This window comes from Patagioenas fasciata, chromosome 7 (assembly GCF_037038585.1).
Source record: "Patagioenas fasciata isolate bPatFas1 chromosome 7, bPatFas1.hap1, whole genome shotgun sequence".
Taxonomy (NCBI): domain Eukaryota; kingdom Metazoa; phylum Chordata; class Aves; order Columbiformes; family Columbidae; genus Patagioenas; species Patagioenas fasciata.
The window spans coordinates 10904512-10931594 of NC_092526.1; the positions used below are offsets into that span (position 1 = coordinate 10904512).

Below are 27083 nucleotides of genomic sequence, written 5' to 3' on the forward strand. Positions count from 1 at the left end.
CATTCTTCCACTGCTGCTCTGAAAGCGTTCATACAGAGATTTTAGTGATGCTTCTCCTGAGAGCACATTCCAAAGTTGAAAAGTATTTATATATGTATATCTTGCAGTGATTGAATTTTTGTAGATTTAACTGAGCTCTAGAGCAGAATATGAAGGGTCACTGTGAACATTTTAACTGTGGAGTGCAGTGTCATGTAAATCTATTTGATATAGGTGCAACAAATGAAGATGAATTATGATAAAAACACTGCTTGTTTAAAGGGCTGAGAAAAGCAAATTGACATGACAAGGGAAGTGGGCAATACTGGCACTAGGTCAGGCCAGAGCTCTGCTGGTTCTAAAGCTGAAGTACGAGCACTAGAGATGAGATGTCTCTGACTCTACTCCAGCAGTCAGTGCTGGGTTTGTGGTGCTGCCTTGGGCAGGCAGAGGGAACTTTCCTCCAGGGAGACACACGTGTGCCCATGGCTGAGCCGTCCATGGCCAGGAGTGCAGCTGAACTGGGGCAATCCACTACCTGTGTGGGACGTGCTCAGGCACTGGGATGTGGTGGGAGAAGGGACCATGGAGACATCAGACTGCCCAGGTGTCAGGGCCTGGAGACGCCAAAGGCTGGGCAAGGCTGCCCTGGGCTTTGGCTGCTCAGCCACAGCAGGTCTCCCCCTTACTTGCTCAGAGTTTGTCCTGCACACAAATAGGGTTCCCCAAGACTTTTCTTCCACACAGTACTGAGCAGTGCTAACATTTCTCTTTTTTTCCCTGTCTCAGAATCAACATCTGAAACAGATTCTGCCACAACATTAACAATAACCACAGACACTACAGGTAAGGAGCAAAATTCCCTTAGTCGACCCTTTAGGAGGATAGATTGATGTCTCTCATCCTGGGAGCTCTATAGTCCCCACAGGCAGCAGGGATGTGCTTTCCTGCCTGGGTAACCACAAGTTCACCTCCCCAGGGAGAAAACATTGCCCAGATCAAGGCTGCAAATCCTTTCCACTCTTCCCTCTTTCCCTGCTGACTTTTGCTGCCAGGGGAAAGGGTTTAGAAAAGAGGCCACTCCAGGGAGAGCCCAAAGAGAGGGTAAGGCTGCCCTGGGCTTTGGCTGTTCAACCCTACGTCGGTCCCCGCCTCACCTGCTTAGAGCTTGTCCTGCACACACATAGGGTTCCCCAAGACTTTTCCTCCACATAATGCTAAGCAGTGCTAACAGTTCTCATTTTCCCTTCATCAGAAGAGAATGATACCATAAATATTAGCACATTCATGACAACAGCCACAGACACTACAGATAAGGATCAAGAATCCCTGTGAGCCCTTTAGGAGGGTAGACTGGGGTCACCCATCCTGGGAGCTCTGCAGTCCCCACAAGAAATAGGGATGTGCTCCCTGACCCAGGTTTCCCTGAGTTCATCTCCCCTTGGAGACAAAGTTGCCCGGATCATGGCTATGAATCCTGTCATCATTTCACTCTTTCCCTGCTGGCCTTTGCTGCAAGGGAAAAGGGCTGGGGAAACTTTGATGAGGCTGCTCTTTGCCACCTGCACCAGTTCCAAGTACAAGAGGGTTATGGCAGATGAGGTGCCCAGAGCAAAACGATTCTCTTCTCTTCTTCAGGCTCAAGCTCTGACACAAGTCCTACACCAAATTTGACAACAACCATAGAGACTACAGGTAAGGAGCAAAAATCTCTCAGTCAGACCCTCAGTATGATAGATTGGTGTCTCTCATCATAGGAGATCTACAGTCCCTACAGGCAGCAGGAATGTACTTTCCTGCCTGGGTAACCCCAAGTTCACCTCATCAAGGAGAAAAAGTCGCCCAGATCAAGGCTGTGAATTCTCTCCTCTCTTCCCTCGTTCCCTGCTGACCTTTGCTGCCAGGGGAAAGGGCTGAGAAATACTTGAAGAGGCTGTTCCGTGGAGACCCCAAAGGCTGTGCAAGGCTGCACTGGGCTTTGGGTGCTCAGCCCCATGCCGGTTTTCCACTTACCTGCTCAGAGTTTTTCCTGCACGCAGAGTTCCCCAAGACTTTTCCTCCACACAATGATAAACAGTGATACCACATGTCTCATTTTCCCTTCCTCAGAATCAACATCTGAAACAGATTCTACCCCGTCTTCCCCAACAAGCACAGAGACACCAGGTAAGGAGTAAAAAGCCCTCAGACAGCCACTTACAAGGACAGTCTGGAATAACTCAGTCTCAGGGAGCTCTGCAGCTCCCACAGGCACAGACATGCTCCCCTGCCCAGGTTTCCCCAAGTTCCTCTCCTGGTGGAGTCGTAGAGCCTCAGATCAAGTCTGCGACTCCTTCTCTGTCTTTCTTCTCTGACCCTCCTGCCCCTTGCTGCAGGGAAAAAGTGTTGGTGATGATTTTGGCAACTCTGCCTCCTCATGCTTGGTGCCTTGTCCTCCTTGAAAAGACCTCAAGACCCACATGTGTTTCCCACATCCTTACCATGCAGGAACAATTGCTACCTCAGATTTCCCAAAACAGTGTTGCCAAGCAGGCCATCATGGGTAGCATTTTCATGGGATGATGGTTGCCCTCAGCCTGCTCTGAAGCTGTGCTGAGTGTGTGGTGCTGCCTTGGGCAGGTGGAGGGAACTTTCCTGCAGGGACACACACGTGTGCCCAGGGCTGAGCCGGCCGTGGCCAGGAGTGCAGCTGAGCTGGGGCAATCCACTGCCTGTGTGGGGCATGTGCTCAGGCACTGGGATGTGATGGAGAAGGGGCCATGGAGACATCAGACTGCCCAGGTATCAGGAGACCCCAAAGGCTGGGCAAGGCTTTGGTTGCTCAGCCCCAGTAGGTCCCCCCCTTACCTGCTCAGAGTTTATCCTGCACACAAATAGGGTTCCCCAAGACTTTTCCTCCACACAGTGCTAGCTGGTGGTACCAAATCTCTTCTTCAGGCTCAAGCTCTGACACAAGTCCTATCCCAAATTTGACGACAACCACAGAGACTACAGGTAAATTGCAAAAATCCCTAATTGAGGCACCTTAGGATGATAGATTTGGGTCACTCATCCTGGGGATCTACAGTCCCCACAGACAGCAGGGATGTGCTCTCCTGCCTGGGTAACCCCAAGTTCATCTCATCAGGGAGATAACGATGCCCAAATCAAGGCTGTGAGTCCTCTCCACTCTTCCCTCTTTCTCTGCTGACCTTTTCTGCCAGGGGGATGAGTTTGGAAATACTTGTAGAGGTTGCTCCAGGGAGACTCCCAACGAGAGGGCAAGACTGACCTGGGCTTTGGCTGCTCAGCCCCATGTCAGTCCCCCTCTCATCTGCTTTGAAGTTGTCCTGCACTCACATAGGCTTCCCCAAGAATTTTTCTCCGCATAATGTTAAGCAGTGATACCACGTCTTTTCTTCAGGCTCAAGCTCTGACTCAAGTCCTACCCCAAATTTGACGACAATCACAGAGACTACAGGTAAAGAGCAAAAATCCCTCTGTCAGCCATTTAGGACAGATTTGAGTTATCCATCCTGGGAGCTCTGCCTTCCCCACAAGCAGGGATCTGGTCTCCTAATCAGATTTTCCCAGGTTCATCTCCCCAGTCAGGAAAAGAATGCCCACATCAAGACTGTGAGTCCTTTCCATTCTCCTCTCTTTCCCTGCTGACCTTTGCTGCCAAGGAAAAGGCTCAGGGAAGATTTGAAGTGGTTGCTGCAGGGAGAGCTCAAAGGCGGGGCAAGGCTGCCCCTTGCTTGGCTCCTCAGCTCTGCAAGTTCCCCCATCACCTACTCACACATTTTCCTACCCACCCAGAGTTCCTCGAGACTTTTCCTCCATACAGTGCTAAGCAGTCCTCCCACATCTTTTGTTTTCCATTCATCAGATAGTCCTGATCGCTTAAGTGATACTTCACATACAACGATATCCACAGACGCTGAAGGTAAGGAGCAAAAATCCCTCAGCCCCTTAGGAGGGTAGATTTGGGTCACCCATCCTGGGAGCTCTACTGTCTCCACAAACAGGGAAACAGGGATGTGCTCTACTGGCTGGATTTCCCTGATTTCATCTCCCAGGGGAGAAACTGGTGCCTTGCTCAAGGGTGTGAGTGCTCTCCACTTTTCTCTCTTTCCCTGCTGCCCTTTACTCCCAGGGGAAAGGATTAAGGAAGACTTAAAGAGGCTGCTCTTTTCCTGCTTGATGCCTTTGCCTCCCACACGAGTCCCGGGTGCAAGAGGATCATGGCAGATGAGGTGCACAGGGCAAACCCATGACTGAGCCCAGCAGGGAGTTGTTCTTATGGCTTGTTGGGGCATAAGCAGGGAAGGATCTGAGGCTCAGACCAATTGGACTGAGTGCTAGAAGCTGTGACCTGGCACCATAGAGTGGTCCCTGTCAGGACCTTCCATGCCCTGCCAAGCTGCCTGTCCCACTGTGGTGTTGGGGAACCCCATGAAGGTGGGTCCAAGCTCCTGCTGGCGTAACAGTGAGGAGGGGAATCCTGCGCAGTCCTTGAACTTTAGGTCCGTCATGGGCATGGACAAGCACATCCATCCTGCCAGCACTGTGCTTTCCCATCATGCCTACCCACCATCTGAAATGAGCAGCTGACTCACACTTTCCCCAAAATGATCATGGGTAGCTGGCATTGTGAGGGAATTCCAGGATGTGCTGTCTGAGTGCAGTCTGATGGGTGCCCTCGACCTGCTCTGGCAGCCAGTGCTGGTGTGTGGTGCTGCTTTGGGCAGGTGAGGAAACTTTCCTGCAGGGACACACATGTGTGCCCATGGCTAAGCTGGCCATGACCACAGAGGGCAGCTGAGCTGGGGCAATACACTGCCTGTGTGGGGTACATGCTCAGGTCCTGGGATGTGGGGGAGAAGGGACCATGGAGACATCAGACTGCCCAGGCATCACGACCTCGAGAGCCCAAAGGCCGGGCAAGGCTGCCCTGCGCTTTGGCTGCTCAGCCTCAGCAGGTCTCCCCTTATTGCTCAGAGTTTGTCCTGCACACATAGGGTTCCCCAAGACTTTTCCTCCTACAATGCTAAGCTGTGCTAACAACTCTCTTCCCTTCATCAGGACAGAATGTTACTGAACCCACGACAACAGCCACAAACACTACAGGTAAGGAGCAAAATTCCCTTAGTCGACCCCTTAGGAGGATAGATGGGTGTCACTCATCTTGGGAGCTCTATAGTCCCCACAGACAGCAGGGATGTACTCTGCTGCCTGAGTAGCCCAAGTTCATCTCCTCGGTGAGACAATGATGCCTAGATCAAGACTGTGAATCCTCTCTACTCTTTCCTCTTTACCTGCTGGGCTTTTCTGCCAGTGGAAAGGGTTTGGAAATACTTGTAGAGGCTGCTCCCGGGAGAGCCCAAAGAGAGGGCAAGGCTGCCCGGGGTTTGGCTGCTCAGCCCCCTGTCTGTCCCCCACTCACCTGCTTAGAGCTTGTCCTGCACACACAGGGTTACCCAATACTTTCCTTCACATAATGCTAAGCAGTGCTAACAGTTCTCATTTTCCCTTCATCAGGAGAGAGTGATACCACAGCCATGACAACAGCCCCAGGCACTACAGGTAAGGGAGAAGAGTCCCTCAGTCAGCCCTTTAGGAGGACAGATTGGGGTCACCCATCCTGGGATCTCTGAAGTCCCCACAAGAAGTAGGGATCTGCTGCCTAACTTGGGTTCCCCAGGTTCACAGAATCACACAGAATCACAAAATCACAAAATGTAAGGGATTGGCAGGGACCTCAAAAGATCATCTAGTCCAATCCCCCTGCCAGAGCCGGAACACCTAGATCAGGTTACACAGGAAGGCATCCAGATGGGGTTTGAATGTCTCCAGAGAAGGAGACTCCACAACCTCCCTGGGCAGCCTGTTCCACTGTTTTCTCACCCTCACCATGAAGAAGTTTCTTCGCATGTATAAGTGCAACCTCCTTTGTTCCAGTTTGCACACATTCTCCCTTGTTTTATCATTGATTGTCACCGAGAAGAGCCTGGCTCCATTCTCCTGACACTCACCCTTTACGTATTTATAAACATTGATGAGGTCATCCCTAAGTCTCCTCTTCTCCAAACTAAAGAACCCCAGCTCCCTCGGTCTTTCCTCATAAGGGAGGTGCTCCACTCCCTTAATTATCTTCGTTGCCCTGCACTGGACTCTCTCCAGCAGTTCCCTGTCCTTTTGGAACTGAGGGGCCCAGAACTGGACACAATATTCCAGGTGTGGTCTCACCAGGGCAGAGTAGAGGGGAAGGAGAACCTCTCTCGACCTACTAACCACTCCCCTTCTAATACACCCCAGGATGGCATTGGACTTCTGGCCACAAGGGCGCAGTGCTGGCTCATGGTCATCCTGCTGTGCTCCAGGACCCCCAGGTCCCTTTGCCCTGTGCTGCTCTCCAAAGGGTCATCTCCCAGTGGAGATGAAGTTGCCCAGATCATGGCTATGAATCCTATCATCACTTCACTCTTTCCCTGCTGCTGTTTGCTGCAAGGGAAAAGGGCTGGGGAAGTTTTGATGAGGCTGCTCTTTGCCACCCACACCAGTCCCAGGTGCGAGAGGATCCTGACAGATGAGGTGCCCAGGGCAAACCCATGACAAGGCGCTGCAGGGAGTTGTTGCTGTGCCTTGTTGAGCATGAGCAGGGACAGATCAGGGGCTCACACCAATGGAGCTGAGTGCTGGAGACCGTATAGTGGTCCCTGCCGGGAATCCTCCATGCCCCACCAAAGTCCCTGTCCCACTGTGATGCTGGGGAACCCCATGCAGGTGGGTGCAAGCTCCTGTTGTGGTAACTCTGAGGAAGTGAAGTCTGCCCATCCCCTCAGTTCTTCCTGCATCATGGACATGGAAAAGCACATCCTTCCTGCCAGCACTGCACTTTTCCATCATGCCTGTGCACCATCTGAAAAGAGCAGCTGCTCTGCTCCAAATGACCGTGGGGACAAGGCGACTGTGGGGGAGCACAGGGTATGCTGGCTGGGTGCAGACTGATGGGTGCCCTCAAACTGCTCTGAAGCTGCTCTGGGTTTGTGATGTTGTCTCTGGCAGGCAGAGGGAACTTTCCTGCAGGGAGACACATGTGCGCCCATGGCTGAGCCGTCCACGGCCAGGAGTGCAGCTGAGCTGGGGCAATCCACTGCCTGTGTGGGGCATGTGCTCAGGCACTGGGATATGAGGGAGAAGGGGCCATGGAGACATCAGACTGCCCAGGCATCACGACCTCGAGAGCCCAAAGGCCGGGCAAGGCTGCCCTGCGCTTTGGCTGCTCAGCCCCAGCAGGTCTCCCCTTATTGCTCAGAGTTTGTCCTGCACACATAGGGTTCCCCAAGACTTTTCCTCCTACAATGCTAAGCTGTGCTAACAACTCTCTTCCCTTCATCAGGACAGAATGTTACTGAACCCACGACAACAGCCACAAACACTACAGGTAAGGAGCAAAATTCCCTTAGTCGACCCCTTAGGAGGATAGATGGGTGTCACTCATCTTGGGAGCTCTATAGTCCCCACAGACAGCAGGGATGTACTCTGCTGCCTGAGTAGCCCAAGTTCATCTCCTCGGTGAGACAATGATGCCTAGATCAAGACTGTGAATCCTCTCTACTCTTTCCTCTTTACCTGCTGGGCTTTTCTGCCAGTGGAAAGGGTTTGGAAATACTTGTAGAGGCTGCTCCCGGGAGAGCCCAAAGAGAGGGCAAGGCTGCCCGGGGTTTGGCTGCTCAGCCCCCTGTCTGTCCCCCACTCACCTGCTTAGAGCTTGTCCTGCACACACAGGGTTACCCAATACTTTCCTTCACATAATGCTAAGCAGTGCTAACAGTTCTCATTTTCCCTTCATCAGGAGAGAGTGATACCACAGCCATGACAACAGCCCCAGGCACTACAGGTAAGGGAGAAGAGTCCCTCAGTCAGCCCTTTAGGAGGACAGATTGGGGTCACCCATCCTGGGATCTCTGAAGTCCCCACAAGAAGTAGGGATCTGCTGCCTAACTTGGGTTCCCCAGGTTCACAGAATCACACAGAATCACAAAATCACAAAATGTAAGGGATTGGCAGGGACCTCAAAAGATCATCTAGTCCAATCCCCCTGCCAGAGCCGGAACACCTAGATCAGGTTACACAGGAAGGCATCCAGATGGGGTTTGAATGTCTCCAGAGAAGGAGACTCCACAACCTCCCTGGGCAGCCTGTTCCACTGTTTTCTCACCCTCACCATGAAGAAGTTTCTTCGCATGTATAAGTGCAACCTCCTTTGTTCCAGTTTGCACACATTCTCCCTTGTTTTATCATTGATTGTCACCGAGAAGAGCCTGGCTCCATTCTCCTGACACTCACCCTTTACGTATTTATAAACATTGATGAGGTCATCCCTAAGTCTCCTCTTCTCCAAACTAAAGAACCCCAGCTCCCTCGGTCTTTCCTCATAAGGGAGGTGCTCCACTCCCTTAATTATCTTCGTTGCCCTGCACTGGACTCTCTCCAGCAGTTCCCTGTCCTTTTGGAACTGAGGGGCCCAGAACTGGACACAATATTCCAGGTGTGGTCTCACCAGGGCAGAGTAGAGGGGAAGGAGAACCTCTCTCGACCTACTAACCACTCCCCTTCTAATACACCCCAGGATGGCATTGGACTTCTGGCCACAAGGGCGCAGTGCTGGCTCATGGTCATCCTGCTGTGCTCCAGGACCCCCAGGTCCCTTTGCCCTGTGCTGCTCTCCAAAGGGTCATCTCCCAGTGGAGATGAAGTTGCCCAGATCATGGCTATGAATCCTATCATCACTTCACTCTTTCCCTGCTGCTGTTTGCTGCAAGGGAAAAGGGCTGGGCAAGTTTTGATGAGGCTGCTCTTTGCCACCCACACCAGTCCCAGGTGCGAGAGGATCCTGACAGATGAGGTGCCCAGGGCAAACCCATGACAAGGCGCTGCAGGGAGTTGTTGCTGTGCCTTGTTGAGCATGAGCAGGGACAGATCAGGGGCTCACACCAATGGAGCTGAGTGCTGGAGACCGTATAGTGGTCCCTGCCGGGAATCCTCCATGCCCCACCAAAGTCCCTGTCCCACTGTGATGCTGGGGAACCCCATGCAGGTGGGTGCAAGCTCCTGTTGTGGTAACTCTGAGGAAGTGAAGTCTGCCCATCCCCTCAGTTCTTCCTGCATCATGGACATGGAAAAGCACATCCTTCCTGCCAGCACTGCACTTTTCCATCATGCCTGTGCACCATCTGAAAAGAGCAGCTGCTCTGCTCCAAATGACCGTGGGGACAAGGCAACTGTGGGGGAGCACAGGGTATGCTGGCTGGGTGCAGACTGATGGGTGCCTGAGGGCAGTTTGAGAACTGCTCTGAAGCTGCTCTGGGTTTGTGATGTTGTCTCTGGCAGGCAGAGGGAACTTTCCTGCAGGGAGACACATGTGCGCCCATGGCTGAGCCGTCCACGGCCAGGAGTGCAGCTGAGCTGGGGCAATCCACTGCCTGTGTGGGGCATGTGCTCAGGCACTGGGATATGAGGGAGAAGGGGCCATGGAGACATCAGACTGCCCAGGCATCACGACCTCGAGAGCCCAAAGGCCGGGCAAGGCTGCCCTGCGCTTTGGCTGCTCAGCCCCAGCAGGTCTCCCCTTATTGCTCAGAGTTTGTCCTGCACACATAGGGTTCCCCAAGACTTTTCCTCCTACAATGCTAAGCTGTGCTAACAACTCTCTTCCCTTCATCAGGACAGAATGTTACTGAACCCACGACAACAGCCACAAACACTACAGGTAAGGAGCAAAATTCCCTTAGTCGACCCCTTAGGAGGATAGATGGGTGTCACTCATCTTGGGAGCTCTATAGTCCCCACAGACAGCAGGGATGTACTCTGCTGCCTGAGTAGCCCAAGTTCATCTCCTCGGTGAGACAATGATGCCCAGATCAAGACTGTGAATCCTCTCTACTCTTTCCTCTTTACCTGCTGGGCTTTTCTGCCAGTGGAAAGGGTTTGGAAATACTTGTAGAGGCTGCTCCCGGGAGAGCCCAAAGAGAGGGCAAGGCTGCCCGGGGTTTGGCTGCTCAGCCCCCTGTCTGTCCCCCACTCACCTGCTTAGAGCTTGTCCTGCACACACAGGGTTACCCAAGACTTTTCCTCCTACAATGCTAAGCTGTGCTAACAACTCTCTTCCCTTCATCAGGACAGAATGTTACTGAACCCACGACAGCAGCCACAAACACTACAGGTAAGGAGCAAAATTCCCTTAGTCGACCCCTTAGGAGGATAGATTGATGTCTCTCATCCTGGGAGCTCTATAGTCCCCACAGGCAGCAGGGATGTGCTTTCCTGCCTGGGTAACCGCAAGTTCACCTCCCCAGGGAGAAAACATTGCCCAGATCAAGGCTGCAAATCCTTTCCACTCTTCCCTCTTTCCCTGCTGACTTTTGCTGCCGGGGGAAAGGGTTTAGAAAAGACTTGAAGAGGCCACTCCAGGGAGAGCCCAAAGAGAGGGCAAGGCTGCCCTGGGCTTTGGCTGTTCAAGCCTACGTCGGTCCCCCCCCTCACCTGCTTAGAGCTTGTCCTGCACACACATAGGGTTCCCCAAGACTTTTCCTCCACATAATGCTAAGCAGTGCTAACAGTTCTCATTTTCCCTCCATCAGAAGAGAATGATACCGTAAATACTAGCACATTCATGACAACAGCCACAGACACTACAGATAAGGATCAAGAATCCCTGTCAGCCCTTTAGGAGGGTAGATTGGGGTCACCCATCCTGGGAGTTCTGCAGTTCCCACAAGAAATAGTGTCTCCCAGTGGAGACAAAGTTTGCAATATCATGGCTATGAATCCTGTCATCACTTCACTCTCTCTCTACTGGCCTGTGCTGCAAGGGAGGGGGAAATGTTGACAAGGCTGCTCTTTGCCTTCTGCACCAGTCCCTGGCGGAAAAGGATCCTGGCAGATGAGATGCCCAGGGCAAACCTGTGACGGGGCCCTGCAGGGAGTTGTTCCTCTGCCTCGCTGGGCATGGGCAGGGAGGGATCAGGGGCTCGTAACAATGGGTCTGAGTGCCAGGGGCCAGGGACCATATAGCGATTCCTGCCAGGAATCCTCCATGCACCACCAAGCCCCTTGTGATGCTGGGGAACCCCATGCAGGTGGGTGCAAGCTCCTGTTGTGGTAACTCTGAGGAAGTGAAGTCTGCCCATCCCCTCAGTTCTTCCTGCATGGGGGGCACAGTCAAGCACATCCTTCTTGCCAGCACCGCACTTTTCCATCATGCCTGTGTACTATCTGGAAAGAGCAGCTGCCTCAGGCTCTTCTCCAAATGACCGTGGGGACAAGGCGACTGTGGGGGAGCACAGGGTGTGCTGGCTGGGTGCAGACTGATGGGTGCCCTCAAACTGCTCCAGCAGCCAGTGCTGGTGTGTGGTGCTGCCTCAAGCAGGCAGAGGGAACTTTCCTGCAGGGAGACACATGTGTGCCCATGGCTGAACTGGCCGTGGCCAGGAGTGCAGCTGAGCTGGGGCAATCCACTGCCTGTGTGGGGCATGTGCTCAGGCACTGGGATGTGGGGGAGAAGGGGCCATGGAGACATCAGACTGCCCAGGCATCATGACCTGGAGAGCCCAAAGGCCGGGCAAGGCTGCCCTGCGCTTTGGCTGCTCAGGTCTGTGTGTTTCCCCCTCACCTGCTCAGAGTTTGTTCTGTACACACAGAGTTCCCCAAGACTTTTCCTCCAGAGAATGCTAAGCAGTGCTACTATCTCTCTTCTTTTCACTTTGTCAGGAAAGAATGACATAACTACTACTACACCTACAATGACAACTGCAGGCACTACAGGTAAGAAACAAAAATCCCTCAGTCGACCCCTTAGGAGGGTAGATTTGGGTTACTCATCCTGAGAGCTATGCAGTCCCTTCCTGCCCAGGTTTCCATGAATTTGTCTCCCACGAGAGACAAAGTTGCTGAGGTTGGAACTACGAAGCCTCTCCACTCTTCCCTCTTTCCCTGCTGGTCTTTGCTGCAAGGGGATAATGTTGGGGAAGATTCCACAAGCCTTGTTGTCTTCTGCTTTGGATCTCTTCATCCAGAAAAATAATTTGTCTTCAGTAGGACCTCTAGAAAGACAGTATCTGGAAATGAGCCCTCTAGTAAATGAAAGTTCATCAAATGTTTTGCTTTCCATTTTTTGGGGAATGAGTGTTAGTGCATTTTTCCCCATTACACATAAAATATCTACCTGATCTATGAGAAGGTACCTAGGGAGTTAAGTGAAAGAAACCAGGCAGGGTGAAAAATAGAATTTGGTAACTTGGAAGAGAGCTGTAATTACCATCCTATATTTAATGTCTATTGAAATATAACTTTTAATTACTTATAAACATATAAATTATGTATAGATATGAAATACATATTATAAAATCCTTACAGAATATGTAATTATTTAACAAAACTATTATGGAGACCATTTTAGGCAGAGAGCATACCCTATAAAACGTTACTTCTCCCTAAATTTCTTTCTTCTGATGGATTTACTATCACATCTTTGTGTTTTCTCTTTCTTATTGCTGTGCATGTTTCCAGGCAAATCTCTCAGAGGATGATTTTCAAGGAAGGATTAGCTGGATAAGTTTTCCTATAGTGCTACTCCTCTTCCAAGTGTATGAACAGATTGGAATTGAGGAGGACCTGGGTTGGCTCAGGACAGTGACATAAGCTGCAGGATTTTCTGGATACACTGAAGATGCTGTGGGAGCAGAAACAAGAGCCTTGCCCTGGTCATGGGGTAGCAATGGCAAGCTTGGCACTGAGGGAGAAGGGTAGATATGTGGAGCCTGCAGGGCTTTTGGACAGAGGAAATTTGCAGGAAGGAGGTAAATCAAGTGGAGAGAGGTTGCTGGAGAAGAGGTATCACAGGCAGGCGTGCAGGTTAAATCACACTAAGCAACAGGTCGTAGGAAATAAGACACTGATTAAAGGGGAAGGTAGAAGGAGGTTTGGAAAAGGTTTTGAAGAACCATACCATGCTGCCCTTGATGGCCTCAGAGTACTCTTTAGTTGTATCTATTCTCTATAAAACATACCTGATAGTAGAACTGGCTATTGCTCTTTCATAGAAATTCTGACATCAATATCTTTATCTTTGTAACAGGGGATTTCTGCAACCCAGACCCTTGTGGAACAACTTTGGCTACCTGTGTTCGTTTAAACAGCACTTTTAACTGCCTGTGCCAATATGGATTCTACTACAAGGACAATGATTGTCACAGAGGTGAGTTCCAGAAGGGCAATCTATATTTTTAGTTACTTCTACTCAGGTGAATTTTTCTTTCTGTATCCCTTGTTCTCATGTTATAACTGAAAACATAATCAGTCTGGGAAAGTGGCTGCTGAATAATGCCTGGCTTTGCAGACAACCACCAATGCAATGACCTAGATTGTTATCTCACAAAACAGTAACAGGCAAATAGGTTGATGTGCGAGGAAAAGAAGGTGAGGTCTTTGTCAGAAGTGCTGGAGATTAAAATGAGTGAAAAGCGGGAAAGAAAATGCAAGTTTAAACCTGACATCAATATTAATGCCCAGGATTTAAAGGGGCCCAAACACATGAAGACCTCTGAACAACTGTCTAGATTTTCCCGGTTGCTAAACACTCATCACAGTCCTGTTAAAGTGTATCTCTGAGATGCTGATAATGATCAAGTGTGTGAGCAAATGGGGCTTCTCATTTAAGTCCCAGCAGGCAGGATTCTCAAATATACTATGAGCCTAAAGAAGCAGGTAGATACCGAATCACTTTCTCAGGTATGGTGAACCACATTAACTACTTGGTGGCTGTGACTGCAAATTTAATGTCCTTAATATAGATATTCTCTCACTAAATACTGTAATACCTCAGATGAAATATTTTACTAGCTGCAGCCATACTTACAGTTTAACATAATTCAGTTTCATAGTCTGACCGTTTTGGTTGAGCCCAGGATCCTGCCTGCTTCCCATTAGCCAGAGTACATCCCTCATTGTAGCTGAGTTGACCAAGCAAACATTTGTCCCCTGCTGATTCCTCCAATATATGAAAAACAACACTGATCGATTTCTGCATTGTATTTCCACATCTCTGAAGGCCTGAGAACTCTAAGGTAAAACCTGATTTACTTGCATGCTTTCTAATTAATTCATATTCTCTGTTCTTATTCCAGGGAAAATATTCCCAGGAGTCATTACGCTGTCAGGAACTTATGATGATAGTGTTCTAATTGTAAATTCTGCACAGTATGAAGAAGTTTTAAATAATTTAACAGCGTTTGTGAGTGATAATTTTTCAACCATTTCTGTATATTTAATGCTTTCTTGAATCTCATGCAGACAGGGGATACATGTTGCTTTTGAAGTTTAGCCTAGGAGAGTTTCACTTGAGAAATCTACTTCTTTCAAAGCATGTTTCATACTGGTTTAGACCTGTTCATGAAAAACTTGAATTTTGCCCTCAGATGAGTACACGCATGGCTCTTGCTGAAGAGATTCACCTGAAATAAGTAATATCTACATTTAAGTGCCACTTGTATTCTGGGAAGTTCTCACATCAATTGCTTTGTATCTTTCACCATTCCTGCTCCAAAAAACAATGGGGTTGAGCAAAGTTTTCCAGACATTTAGATTCTGATCGCCAGTGTTTGCTGAGGAATCAGTAATACTCATTGGTATAATAAAAAATAACTTTAAAAAAAAGAAAAAAAGAAAAAAAGAAAGCTATCATTTCCACACAGCACAAACTTTTCAGAAAGGTTGTCCAACTGTGTCTAAATACCTAAATAATAAACCTCCTCCATAAGTATACCAGTATTAGTATTTCATTAGTGAAATAGACATTACACATTTTGAGCATTCTATGATTAGAGGCAAAATCTCGTAATGGATTTCCTGAAGAAATAAGATGAACAGTTAAATTTATGCTATCATGTTCAAAGAAACAGATTTGCGTATGTTGAGAAGAGGTATGCAACTCTACTAGACAGCTGATCACAAAATATTCACCAAATTCATGTTATAATATGTTATAATATAAATTCCTATGAATGTTTTATCAGAAAGTAACCAAAAATTGTTGCTCCAGAATGTTAAAAAGTATTTTCTTCAATTTACTTGTCCAGCATTTTTTCATGACATGGCTACAGAAGTGCATATTTTGCAGCATTAGGATATATATGTCATAGTATGCAAAAGCAAAAATAACATAGAAAATAATTTTTATTTTATTACAAAGAAAGGATAGCTTATCTTTTCGGTCAACCAAGACATCTTATCCTTTTCTCATGGTTCCTCCTGCTTGTGTGGCAGTTGGAGGCAGCTACTTCCACCAGTTGTTCCCTGCTTCACACAGGATGAGGGAGAGAAGTGAAACCCCCAGTGCTTTCATCGGTGCTGAACTTCTCCCCACAGGATCAGCCTCTGACAATCCCACTTCACTGCTTCTTAGGGACACATGCCATCTGTAAGGATGCTCACTTGTCCCACTTCCCTCTACTTGGACGTGGGTTGGTGATGCAGGGACGCCCTTCTAAGCGATGAGCCTGCAAGGCTGTATCTGTTGCTATCTGGCCAGGCAACCCTAATGCGCTGCCTGACATTCATTCAACTCATGTCTCTCCATCCCTCCAGTGCGTTCCTGTATTGCCTGTTCACAATACCATGCTGCTGCTCCTCTTCTGCAATACTTTCCACAGCGGATGTGACAGATCAGCTTGCTTTATTTGTGTCGATAGTGGCATATTCTGGATTAAAATTTACTGCTGAAGCCTCAATGCTTAGTGCAGTTTTGGTCTATGTTTCTGCTTGCCTTTAACTCAAATTCATTTATTTTTTACAGTTCAAGTATGCCTTCGAGAATTTAACAGGCTATGAACAGACGGTCATTGTGGAAATTCAGTAAGTTTGCCAGGTTGGGTTTTGCACACTGTGTGCTTCACACACCTCATTTTAATCTGTTCCCCATGGAGTACTCAGTTCAAGAAAGGATATGGGATGAGTTCAGTTCATAGAATCATAGAATAGTGTGCATTGGAAGGGACTTTCAAAGCTCATCCAGTCCAACCCCCTGCAATGAGCAGGGACATCTTCACCCCGATCAAGTTGCTCAGAGCCCTGTCCAGCCTGGACTTGAAAGTCTCCAGGGACAGGGCATCAACCACCTCTCTGGCCAACCTGGGCCAGTGTTTCACCACCCTCAGTGTAAAAAATTTCTTTCTTATCTCTAGCCAGATTTTTCCCTCTATTAGTTTAAAACCATCACTTCTTGTCCTATCACAACAGCAGTATGCCTCCTGTTAAATGAGGGCATTCTTTTTGTATTTTTAAATCTTTTGGGATGCTGGCCCCATTTTTACCCCATGGATTTCCAGTATGTCTGTGAAGTGGGCTGTGTGAGACATCTCCACAGTGGATCTCCTACTTACAGCACCATGTAGGATACAGCCCTGTGCTATAACTAGCAGTCCCTGTGATATCTGATGTCTCTGAAATTGTGACAGTTAATGCAGATGTTCCTATGAGCAGGTCTGACTTGGAGTCTCAGTAGTTTAATTTAAGAAACCCCCCCATTACGGAAGCCCACTGCATCTCATTGTGCATTTGGTGGTCTCTCCTGATGGCAGGCTGTGCAAAGATGTTATTTAAATGGGCTGTGGTTACTGTAGCTGTGGACATAGGTCCTCTGCTGATGTAAGTGGACACTGTGAGATGTCCCTCTCTTCCCATCCCCACCTGTTACAGGTTACTGTGCCCAGAGCTCTGCCAGCTTCTCTGTGAGTGCTCCCTAACCCACATTAAGCAAAGCTTGGCATGCTGGCACACACAGCAGTGTAAACCCTTTCAGTGAACCCCATGCATTAAGCAGAGAAGCAGACTGCTGTTCTAGCAGAGATGTGAGGGCAGTAACTTCCAGCAGAGTGGTTGTGACAAATAGATGGGGCACAGTAACATCTTGAAGAACTACAACACTCTGACACTTAGAGATACTTGCATTCATATCCCAGAAGCATGAAGTTCAGCAGAAGAACAAGGTAGTCACTGCTGTTCTGCACCTCACCGCAGGAAAATTGCTGTCCAACCAAACCCACCCAGCTAGCATGCGCGTAGCATAAATACCTCTGCATTTCAAAGAGACCCTCCTAGATTCATTGCAGGCATACCCTGAATTATCCTCACCAGGTTCAGGATGGGTTCTCTATGTCATGCCTGGATGACACCACATGCTGATGTGAGCGTGTGAAAGTCAGGGTCTAATAGATGAGGTCCTCCATGCTGCAGCCAACTTGAGGTTAGCCCAGTAAAAGAAAATATCAGCACACAAAGGAGGGATGCTGTCAGCACTTAATCCAACAGCCTTTGCTTACCAACTACCTATTTACACCTGGATCTACCAGAAAGATGGCCATTAATGGATTTCTAAGCAAGGCTTGAACTAATTTTCAGCTAAATGAGACTTGAGCTCATTTATCAATACCTGTTTGTGGGATGAAAGAAGTTGGGGAGAGAGGGTGGTTTGGCAGAAATCTTATCTCGTCTTTGCATCTAGCTTGCTATCCATATGGATTATATGAGACTTTAAAATGATGCTATCTGTACTTTTCAGACTTGTAACAAAAAACAGAGCTTCTCCTGAAATAAGGGTAACACTGATAAACCTGTTTATGGAGAACACAACTGCAAACAATGAGACGGTTAGTTCTGCAGTAATGAATGCAACAAATTATTTTACGTCTGACTTTGAGTACACAGGTATGTGATTCCTTACTGTGAAAGTAAATAATCAGTAGAAAAAAAGGTTCCCATCTTCGAAGCAGGTTAGAACATTTCTGTGTGCAGCACAGACCATTAGAACCTTGTTGATTTTAAGGAGCTGAAAGTTCCATCTTAAGTAATTTTGAATACTCAACCATTCAATGCCGGGCTTTTTTGCCTTATTAAGGCTTTTTACTTCCTATGTAAAGGAGAGAAGGAAAATACTTATTCCCAAGTAAGTAATGGCCTGTTGATTTTAACCTTCTGAGTGTTAAGTGGCTGGAAAAATCAGGACTGTGTTTCTGAGAACAAGCCAATATCTTACTGACAAAATAGGATGAAACTCTCTTTAGACTTATTCTTCCATAATTAACCATGATAGTTGAAATGAGGCCTCTCTGAGCTAAGTAATTTATTTTTCTAAACCAGTAAAGTCTTGCATTACTAAAAGTGTGATACTTTGAGAATGATTTTGTAAATAAACTGTGGATTTTTTTTTCTCTTTTTGCTCCCATTTTGAAATCAGCTTTCGCAAAAGGTATAGCTAATAATTAAAGGAGTCAATTTCATGACTTATAGCCTGAGTTTAGTCTGAAGGTGATTGTATCTACTTCAACCATGATGTTTCCTGTGTGCTAGTCCTAATCATAAGGGGAAAATAAAAACACCCGAACACTTGAGAGCTCACAAAGCACCAGAGTAGTCGCATCCCTACACAGAGGTTTGTAAACCATCCCCACCACTTGAATATGGACCTGAAGAGCAACATGCTGGGCAAACAGCATACTGATATTGCTCATGAAACAAGCTGCATGCCCGTAAACATTTATATCTACATAGAACTGTGTGGGATCTGGATCTCACAGTTTAGTTGTAGAAAAAAACTAAGGGGATAGTGCTGGGTGGTTTAGTTAGTTTGGTTTTTTTTTTTAAGGTGAGTCAGAAAGTCAGTGTTCAGAATATTAATTTATAGGTAGAATTTCCCTCTTTGTGGACTGGGAGGCAGGAAGGTTTGGAGGCAGTTGGAGGAGGCTGAGAAACAGAAGTTCAGAAGATGTGATGGAAAATATGCCTTAACTGGTAAAGAGCAAGGGAAAAGAAAGTGTTTGGTGTGTGGTTTGTTTGTTTGTATTGTGATTTGTTTCTTTGTTTTTTCCCTCAGAATTGGTAAACAATTGTTTTATGATTTGCTGAGCAGGTGTACTGCTATCTATGAAGTGAGATTATTAGTACTCAGGTTTGTTTCTTGGTTGTTTATCTTTTAAAGGAACAACTTATTGTGCAGTTTATAACTGTGATGCTAATACCACAGTGTGCGAAGAAGATGAGTTTCCACGATGCACATGCAAAGATGGCTTCTCAAAGGCAGAATGGGATACTCTTTCTTGTTCAGGTAAGAATCATAGAATCATTTCGGTTGGAAGGGACACTCAGGATCATTGAGTCCAACCATAACCTAACTCCAGCACTAAACCATGTCCCCAAGAACCTCGTCTGAACACCTTTTAAACACCACCAGGGATGGTGACTCCACCACTTCCCTGGGCAGCCTGTTCCAATGCCTGACAACCCTTTCTGTGAAGAATTTTTTCCTAATATCCAATCTAAACCTTCCCTGGCACAACTTGAGACCATTTCCTCTTGTCCTGTCACTTGCTGCTTGGGAGAAGAGACCAGCCCCCTCCATGCTACAACCTCCTTTCAGGCAGTTGTAGACAGCGGTAAGTTCTCCCCTCAGCCTCCTTTTCTCCAGGCTGAACAGCCCCAGTTTCCTCAGCTGGTCCTCATCAGACTTGTGCTCCAGATCCCTCACCAGCTTCATCACCCTCCTTTGCACTCCCTCCAGTACCTCAAAGTCTTTCTTATGATGAGGGGCCCAAACCTGAACACAGAACCTTGCTACTTAACCTTTTTCCCTGTCTCAGTCCCTTTTTGAAAAGAGTGCTCCGCAAATGTGCTGATCTCTAAAAATCAGGGAATGTGTGTCTTATTGAGAAAGCCATAGAAAAACACATTCTCACATTTAACTTTAAACACATGCATAATTCTACTCCAGTAGTAAAAACTACTAAAACCTGAGAAAAATATAATTGAAAGCAGTGAATGGGCAATTCTTTAAATGCATTGTTATACTCTTGGTATAGAATTGAAACCTAAATAGGTAAAGGATGGGACATAATCAAGTCCTATATTCACAGCCTTTTCTTCTTCTTTTGGGAATAAATTCTACACAGATGCACCTATGGGGATGCTGACATAACTGGAAGTCTCATGATACACTACAACAATCTGTTAAAGCTCTGTCTCTTGTTGACAATTCTAGGATTTCACTACCTGTGTTTAGACAGGTTTTTGTGGGAAGAATGATTTGTGTGTTTTTTTAGGAACTGTTATTGTTGAGGTTTTATTTGCTCACTGGTTTTGAGTCTTTTAATGAGTACTCTGTTTATATTTTTTAGCTTTCTCCCACAGCCCTGAGATGTGCCTTATTTTCTTCTTATGAAAACTAAAATTTTCACACTAGCCAAAAAAAAGTCTAAGATATGAGATATTAAGAAGAACAAAAAATATTGTAGACATTCATGATAAAATATTGAAAGTTGGCTACAATAAAGACCAGTGAGATGTGATCCAGTGTAGATGTTTGTGGCCCCTAATTGTCTGAATTTGATCCAGTTTTAGATCAGTTGCAATATGAATTATCTGCTGTGAGATCAAACTGCAGGTTTTGACTGTGTAAGATGCAGCCTAGCCAGATTTTCATTCTGATGAACTGGATGGTTTGAACTAGACAATTTACTTCTAATTTCATGCTTTTGTATTTCAGTTTCTATTCTACATAGATATGGCCCTAAAAAAGACATTCTGGTGCTTTTAAGCACAATGAAGTTGTGTGTGTTCACAGTGCAATAAACAAAAAGAGGGCAGGGGGATTTTCTGCAGTGTTGACTTTTTGGGGGCTGTCTTCACTCTGCTTTTTTTCCCTCTGAAACTACAGGTTGCAGTAAAAACTGTTATGAAAGAGAAAACATGTACTGTGCAAAAGAAAATGGGGTTCCAGTATGCACATGCATTTCTGACTTTGAAGACAAGGGTGGAAAATGTGTACCGTGAGTACTGAGCTTTTTCTTGCTTTCCTGTGTTCTGGCAAAGGCAGGGGAGAAAGAACGTCTAACACAGGGTCACCCTCACTCTAGAAGAACAGGATGCAGCTGCATAAGTCAGAGAAGTGCCCAAGGTGGACAAATTAGCAGGTGGACAAATTCCCATGGTGTCACAAGTTACAGCGTTTTAACTGCTTGGTGGTAGTTGTTGGTGTACTCTCATAATACCTTAGAGGATAGTCAAGGAGATCTGAGATAATCTGTGAATTAGTGAAGAGGATAAACAACTTCACTCATATGTTGTGAATTACCCACATAAACATAAACTATTCCCCCAGAGTAACTGAGCATGGGAACTGGTATGCTGAAGTGTTTAGTGAGCAACAGGCGTTAGAGACAGATTTTCCTCAAATCCCTGGAAAGTTTCCACTGATATCAGTGGGGACTCTGTTATTTCATCTCTGTTTTCCCTCTGTGGGTATTTCTGTCGGCTCGGGATCAGAACAGAGTGCTGTTGTTTGCTGGCAAAGCTGAGTAGGTGACTGGTTGTGCTCTGCTCTCCAAGCAGAGAGACCTCACTCCCCATATCCATTAATTTAGCTCTTTTTTTTGTAGTTACTGCTGCTACACACTGAACACTTGTTACCATAAAGTCAATATATTTTAAATATAAGAAACTACTATGGGAAGAAGATAAAGAGCTGCCAATCATTATAGACCTTATACTAAGGCTTTTCATAAAGGCAGTGGGTAGCAATTCCAAGTGGCTCAGAGGTATAGGGTTTAGGTCTTTGGAGGAATTAGGCCCTTTTAACATTTTTTAGGCTGACAACCTGAAACTTTGAGTACCCAGCTCACCAATCATTCTGAAAATGTCATATTGTTTTACTCTAACAATGAAACTAAACAATTCAACACTAAGATAGCATTAAAGAGGAAACCTAAAATGAATGCACCTCACAGAGAAATTGATAGTAAAACATGGATATATACTATTGTTTTGTGATCATCTGCTTAATGACATTATCTTTCTTTCTTTCTTTCCCCATTTTTATCTTATGTAGTTGTTCAGTGGGCTACTCTGGAGAGAAATGCGAGAACAGTAAGTACAAGGATTTCTGATTTTTAATTACAGCATGAAAAAGTACCCAGTAATGTTTAATCTAGCTGAGATAATAAAAAGAACAACCAGGAGCATTTAGGGGTGCCACTGTCCTGTGTTGATATCAGGAAAATGTTAGGAAAAAAAAAAAAGAGAGATAAATTCTACTGTTGCCTTTAAGGAAAAATCTTTCTTGAAACTCATATTCAGACAGGCAGTAGTATTTCCTCTAATGACCTCTGCATTAAGCCAAGTAGATTTTAGCCAAACACAGGTTATTTGATAGAAATGCATTTAGTCCTCCTCTAAAGACATGTAATGCTGAACTCAGCACCACTAATGGATTAGTTTCTTCTGTAATTAATCACTTCCTCTATTGAAATGTCAGTGAATTACTCTCATTTGAAATGTTTCTGCTTCAATATCCAATCACTGGTTCTTGTTTGTGCTTTACCTTGCAAGCAAGCACTGCATAGTATCTAGCGTTCTATGCAGGTGAAGAGAAGATGGTCCTGACTGTGTTATTCCATAAATTTAATCATCTGGACAAGGAAACCAGACTGGTCTTCCAAAATTTTTTCCCTTTTCTGAGTCAGTTTTGCAGCTGTTTGCTGCACCTTCTCCAGTTTCTAACACCGTATAGATTAGGAAAGGACATTCTTCATGCCTTCTAGTGTTTGCATGTGCCTAAACTGAGAACCTCTAATACAGTCAGGTAGGTTGAAAGGTTGAAAAACAAACAGTTATGGTGCCTCACTTTTCAGAACTCCTTTGGCTTTATTTGAACAAAAGATATACTCTCATGTGGCCCTTTGGAGCCTCACACTGCTGCCTTCTGAAACTTGCACATATTTAACATAACTGTGTCTGAAGCTGTGAGATCTTCAAGGGTTTTCTTCCAATTTTGCCTAAAAGTTTTGGATGTAGGCTAATGGTAGTTCTAGCACAGCATAGAGAACCTTGCCAGGTGTAAACGTTTGGCAGGAAGGATATTTTTCATCACATAGAACATATTTTTCTAGAGAAAGTTTTGGGAATTTTAAGGCTTTTTTTTTTTTTTCATCAAGCAAATGAAAATGCTAAGTTGCCACAAAATCAACACACTGTGAATTTAAACACTAATTCGGGACCTGCTAAATAATAGACCCCATTAATGGCCTCATCTTCTCCACATGGCATTTGGTGGGTACTGATGTAAAAAGTTTGCTGAGCAATAACCAAGGATACTATATACATGTATTTGGCACAATGGTCTTTTGACAAATCACATCCACTACTGTTTCAATGTATGCTCCTATGATTAAGTGTGCTAGATTGTTCTGCTGTTCATAGCACAGTTGGTGGTTTAATGTTGTGTGTCTCCAGTATAGTGTACTAAATGGTAAACTCACAAATCCAGACTGGGATCTTCAAGTAGGTACCACCACTAATATTGAGTAGGTCAAGAGACTTACTCGTCACACCCTTATCTTGAAACTATACCCTGCAGGACACAATTCTCCTTTTATTTTATTACCATGCCTACAGAGAGCTAAGACTCAGTTTTAGTAACAATTCCACTCACAGCTGAAGGAAGATAAACAGAATCTATGTCTTCCTCCCTTAGTCATGCTGGTTCTGCAGCAAGATCAGTGAAAAGGAATTTTCTTTGCCAAACATGTATTCAGATATAGGATATTTATGCAGTGTTCATAGGGCCACACAATAGACTCCTCAAATCAGTGTGCCTTATGTGCCTATGGCATGAGAAGAGCCTATTAGACACTTCACATCTTTGAGCAGCAATACTGGTTGAAGAAACCCTTAGTTGTTTCTGTCCCTCAGCTATACCAGAACAACTGTGTGTGAAGCCATTCAGTGCACAGGATTGCGAACCTGAGCTCGGATCAAAGTAGCCATCCAGAAGAGACGGTCTTTAATGCACATCATTTCCTCCATTTCCATCTTTCTGTGTCCACAGTTGTACTGAGACAGCTCCAGGAGCCTGGGAATGAAGAAAATCTGCCTTTCTTATGAGAGACAGAACTTGGTTTTCAATATTTACAATGAGTTTTCAAGTGCTGTTTTTTGTTTCCTTGTTTGTTTTTCCAGATAGCGAACTCATCCTTATAATAGTGGGTACAGTGCTTGGAGCAGCTGTCCTGTGTTTAGCCATAGCAATCACTGTGGTTTCAATAAGGTAAGAGCATTACTGACAATAAAATAGAAGCCTCACTGCTGCATGTTCCTAGAGAACTAAACAGAAATTCAGTGAGGATTGGGCTGAAAATGTTGTATTCTAAGTTAATTTAAGTAAGAATCTGGTTTTGCTTGTGTATTTATTCTATTGCTAAGAATCTGACCATGAAAACTTCAGCCAAGTCTTTCAAAACACACACCTGAACCATTAATCCTAATCCTACTCTAGTCAGTATTGATATGGTATCTGTATGAGCCTGAAGAAGGATGCGGATGTTAGAAGACTGTGTGGCCCAAATTCAGATTCTGCATCTTTTTCTGCTAGGGCTTCAGCTCAGGGCCTGGCATGCCCCTTTCAGCTCAATACAGGTGGCATTTCCAGCCAAGCATCTCTTTACTGCTTGCTATTCCTGGTATAGTGGCAAATACCCAGTTGCAATGGCACCTCTTCACTTGTCTCCACACTATAAATGTAGAAATACTCAAGCAGGTCCTCCACCTTTGCTCTCAGCAGAGCCCAGGAAAGGATGCTTGCAAAACATCTCGTGGTGACCAAGGGAACTCCTCCAGTCTAAGAACTAGTTGAAAAAGGTCAAAGTCTGCCTCTATCTCTCCTAGAGCTTAGCCCCGTCTATGATAAGAGATGCCAAACTTTGCACTCTGTCATTGATTACAAGGGTTTTGCAATAGATATGCTAGAAAAACCTGTTACATGTTTCAGGCAATGCAATAAGTTGGACTTCATAACTAAAGGACAGTAAAAGGTCTTTTAAAACCTCCTTTGTTATTTCATTTCCTCTGAAGAGCTAAACACAAACAAGATCCAGAGAAGAAGACACTGCTAAGATCAGGTTATTCCAACCCAAATACCTTTGAAGACAGACAGCCCACGATGTTCCCCAGAGTCCGCACCACTACTGGCCATGCAAACCCCGGATACCAACCAAACAACCCGTATGAGATGCGAGATTTTGATGATTTGGTAAGTATTTCACACAGGCCTACAGGAACTGCGTTCCTAAGCTCTAGTATGGTGGGTGACAGATGTTGGAACCTAAACTCTGCTCTGTCCATCCTCCCTTGATCTAGAAGGCCAAAGTGGTATTAAGGCAACCAAACAATTATGGCTGCAGTTGAAAAAATTTCCCTAATACAGAGATCCACACTCATCTTATGAAGACCTTTCTAAAGGTCCTTGAGTAACACAAGGGATATGTGGAAAGCAAGGGTCCAAGCAACAGTTTGGCTGCCCAGTGGTCTGCTGTGTTGTAGGACACTTGTCTGCGTTGGCTGAACACATCCTTCAGCATAGGTGCACATTCAGACATCCCAGGCTGTGACAATGTGCGCTGCTTTTAAGCCGGCTGTAGCATCAACAGGTGCTGCGGTGGCGCTTCCCAGTTCCAGCCTTCTGCAAAATTCACAGTCTGCTTAATCTGGCAGAGCTGCCCAGGGGTCAGTGTCCTCTCACCTGCTCTGCCACCATCTCATTCACAGCAAAAGCCTCTGCAGCTACTGTGGCATTGCAAAGGGTAAAGTGTCATGAAAAATCTAGCATTGCTTTTGCTCAGTGGGAGTGTGTCATTAGCTGTGCTGAAAAAACTGTGGTTTAGCCTTGAACTTCGCAAGGCAGCTGTGCACAGAGCAGGGGCCTGAGAAGTGCTGCTCCGTGATATGATTGATTTGCTGGGTTCTGCATGCATCCACTAAATAAGAAGCACATTTTCCATTCCAAACTTCCTTAAACAACATTTTGGCTCCACCTCTATGGTGCAAGAGACTACCTCTGTTTAGTGAAGAATATCTGTTTAATTGTAATGCACTCATATGTTTTGCAGAATTGAATCCTGAACAGTGATAGAAGCAACACAGAAACCTGATGTTTGAAAAACAAACAAACAAAAATTCTTTTAAAAATCTGGCAGTTAAGAGAAGAAAAATCTCTATTTAGTTAGTTGATTGGCCAGATTCACATGGATTTTGACATTTCTAACTTTTCAATGAGGGCTGGTGTGTCCCAGAGAGAGTGCTATCATGTGCAGTGTACTATATGTTGAACTATTCTCTTTTCTTGTCCAAATTCTCTGTAGTATGAAGTATCACGGGAGCCTGAGGGCTTTCGGATACACAGCAGAAACTAAGTGACCAGAGTGGCAGAAGGATGGACAACCACTGTGACAATGGGTCAGACCAAGGAGTTTCACAGCCTCTCACCAATGCAGTTACTTCAGCAGAAGAGACAACAAAATCCACAGCCCCAGATTCTCTGAAGATATTCTGAAGACCCTGCTTGGAAGAGATCATGGCCAGCTTCCCTGAAATAAGGAAAAAATGAAGGGTAGGGAGAAGAGGATTTTAAAAGAATCATAGAATCATTTAGGTCAGAAAAGAAGAACTATATGGACTTCAAAAACATTAGACATTTTAGGAGCACATCAGAAAAAGAGCATGTGTAGACAAGACATCAGGATTTTAAGCCTGTTGCTTTTCAGTTCTTTTGGAAGATGCTCCTGGCAGTATGTGTGATGCTGAAAAATGTCAGCTTCCAGAGCTTTGCCTGTATTTGTGCTCACTCCAGCTACACGCAGCCTGCATGGCTTTGGGCAGATCAAAGTGAGATCAAAACTGCTCTTCATGAGAATCTAGCCTCCTTCTCTTTGCTATACCAGATACAATCTTTCCTCCCTCCTCAGTCCCTCAGTGTTTCCTATCTGAAAGCATTCAGTTCAGATCTCTGCTGACATGTGTTGTGTGAGACAATGATACTTGTCTGACCTTTTATGCAGCCTTCCTTCCCAAGACAATGGCAAGAAACAATATCTTCATACAAACATTATTGTTCTCCGTCTTTCACAATTATGTTGATTTCACCCTCTCAGCTCCTGTGGAAAATGTTAGTGTGTTTTTTTTTTTTTTTCTCTTGCACTCTTCACATTTTGATTGAATCATCTTGCGTCTTTTTATTTTTCATT

At 45.8% G+C, this 27083-nt stretch overlaps 1 protein-coding gene across 1 annotated transcript in view; it reads left to right on the top strand.

Moving 5' to 3' along the window:
* Positions 1-27083, top strand: part of MUC13 (mucin 13, cell surface associated) — a 30880-nt gene extending 3797 nt beyond the window's left edge. The window contains exons 2-22 of the mRNA XM_071810609.1: positions 769-825; positions 1618-1674; positions 2089-2145; positions 3383-3439; positions 3848-3904; positions 5044-5088; positions 5500-5544; positions 7361-7405; positions 7817-7861; positions 9689-9733; positions 11734-11787; positions 13100-13219; positions 14148-14254; positions 15815-15873; positions 17579-17724; positions 18995-19120; positions 20726-20837; positions 21896-21933; positions 24025-24112; positions 24916-25093; positions 26202-27083. Of these exons, the coding sequence (XP_071666710.1) occupies positions 769-825; positions 1618-1674; positions 2089-2145; positions 3383-3439; positions 3848-3904; positions 5044-5088; positions 5500-5544; positions 7361-7405; positions 7817-7861; positions 9689-9733; positions 11734-11787; positions 13100-13219; positions 14148-14254; positions 15815-15873; positions 17579-17724; positions 18995-19120; positions 20726-20837; positions 21896-21933; positions 24025-24112; positions 24916-25093; positions 26202-26252 (1589 nt within the window). The 3' untranslated portion in view covers positions 26253-27083. The remainder of the gene's footprint in view (positions 1-768; positions 826-1617; positions 1675-2088; positions 2146-3382; positions 3440-3847; positions 3905-5043; positions 5089-5499; positions 5545-7360; positions 7406-7816; positions 7862-9688; positions 9734-11733; positions 11788-13099; positions 13220-14147; positions 14255-15814; positions 15874-17578; positions 17725-18994; positions 19121-20725; positions 20838-21895; positions 21934-24024; positions 24113-24915; positions 25094-26201) is intronic.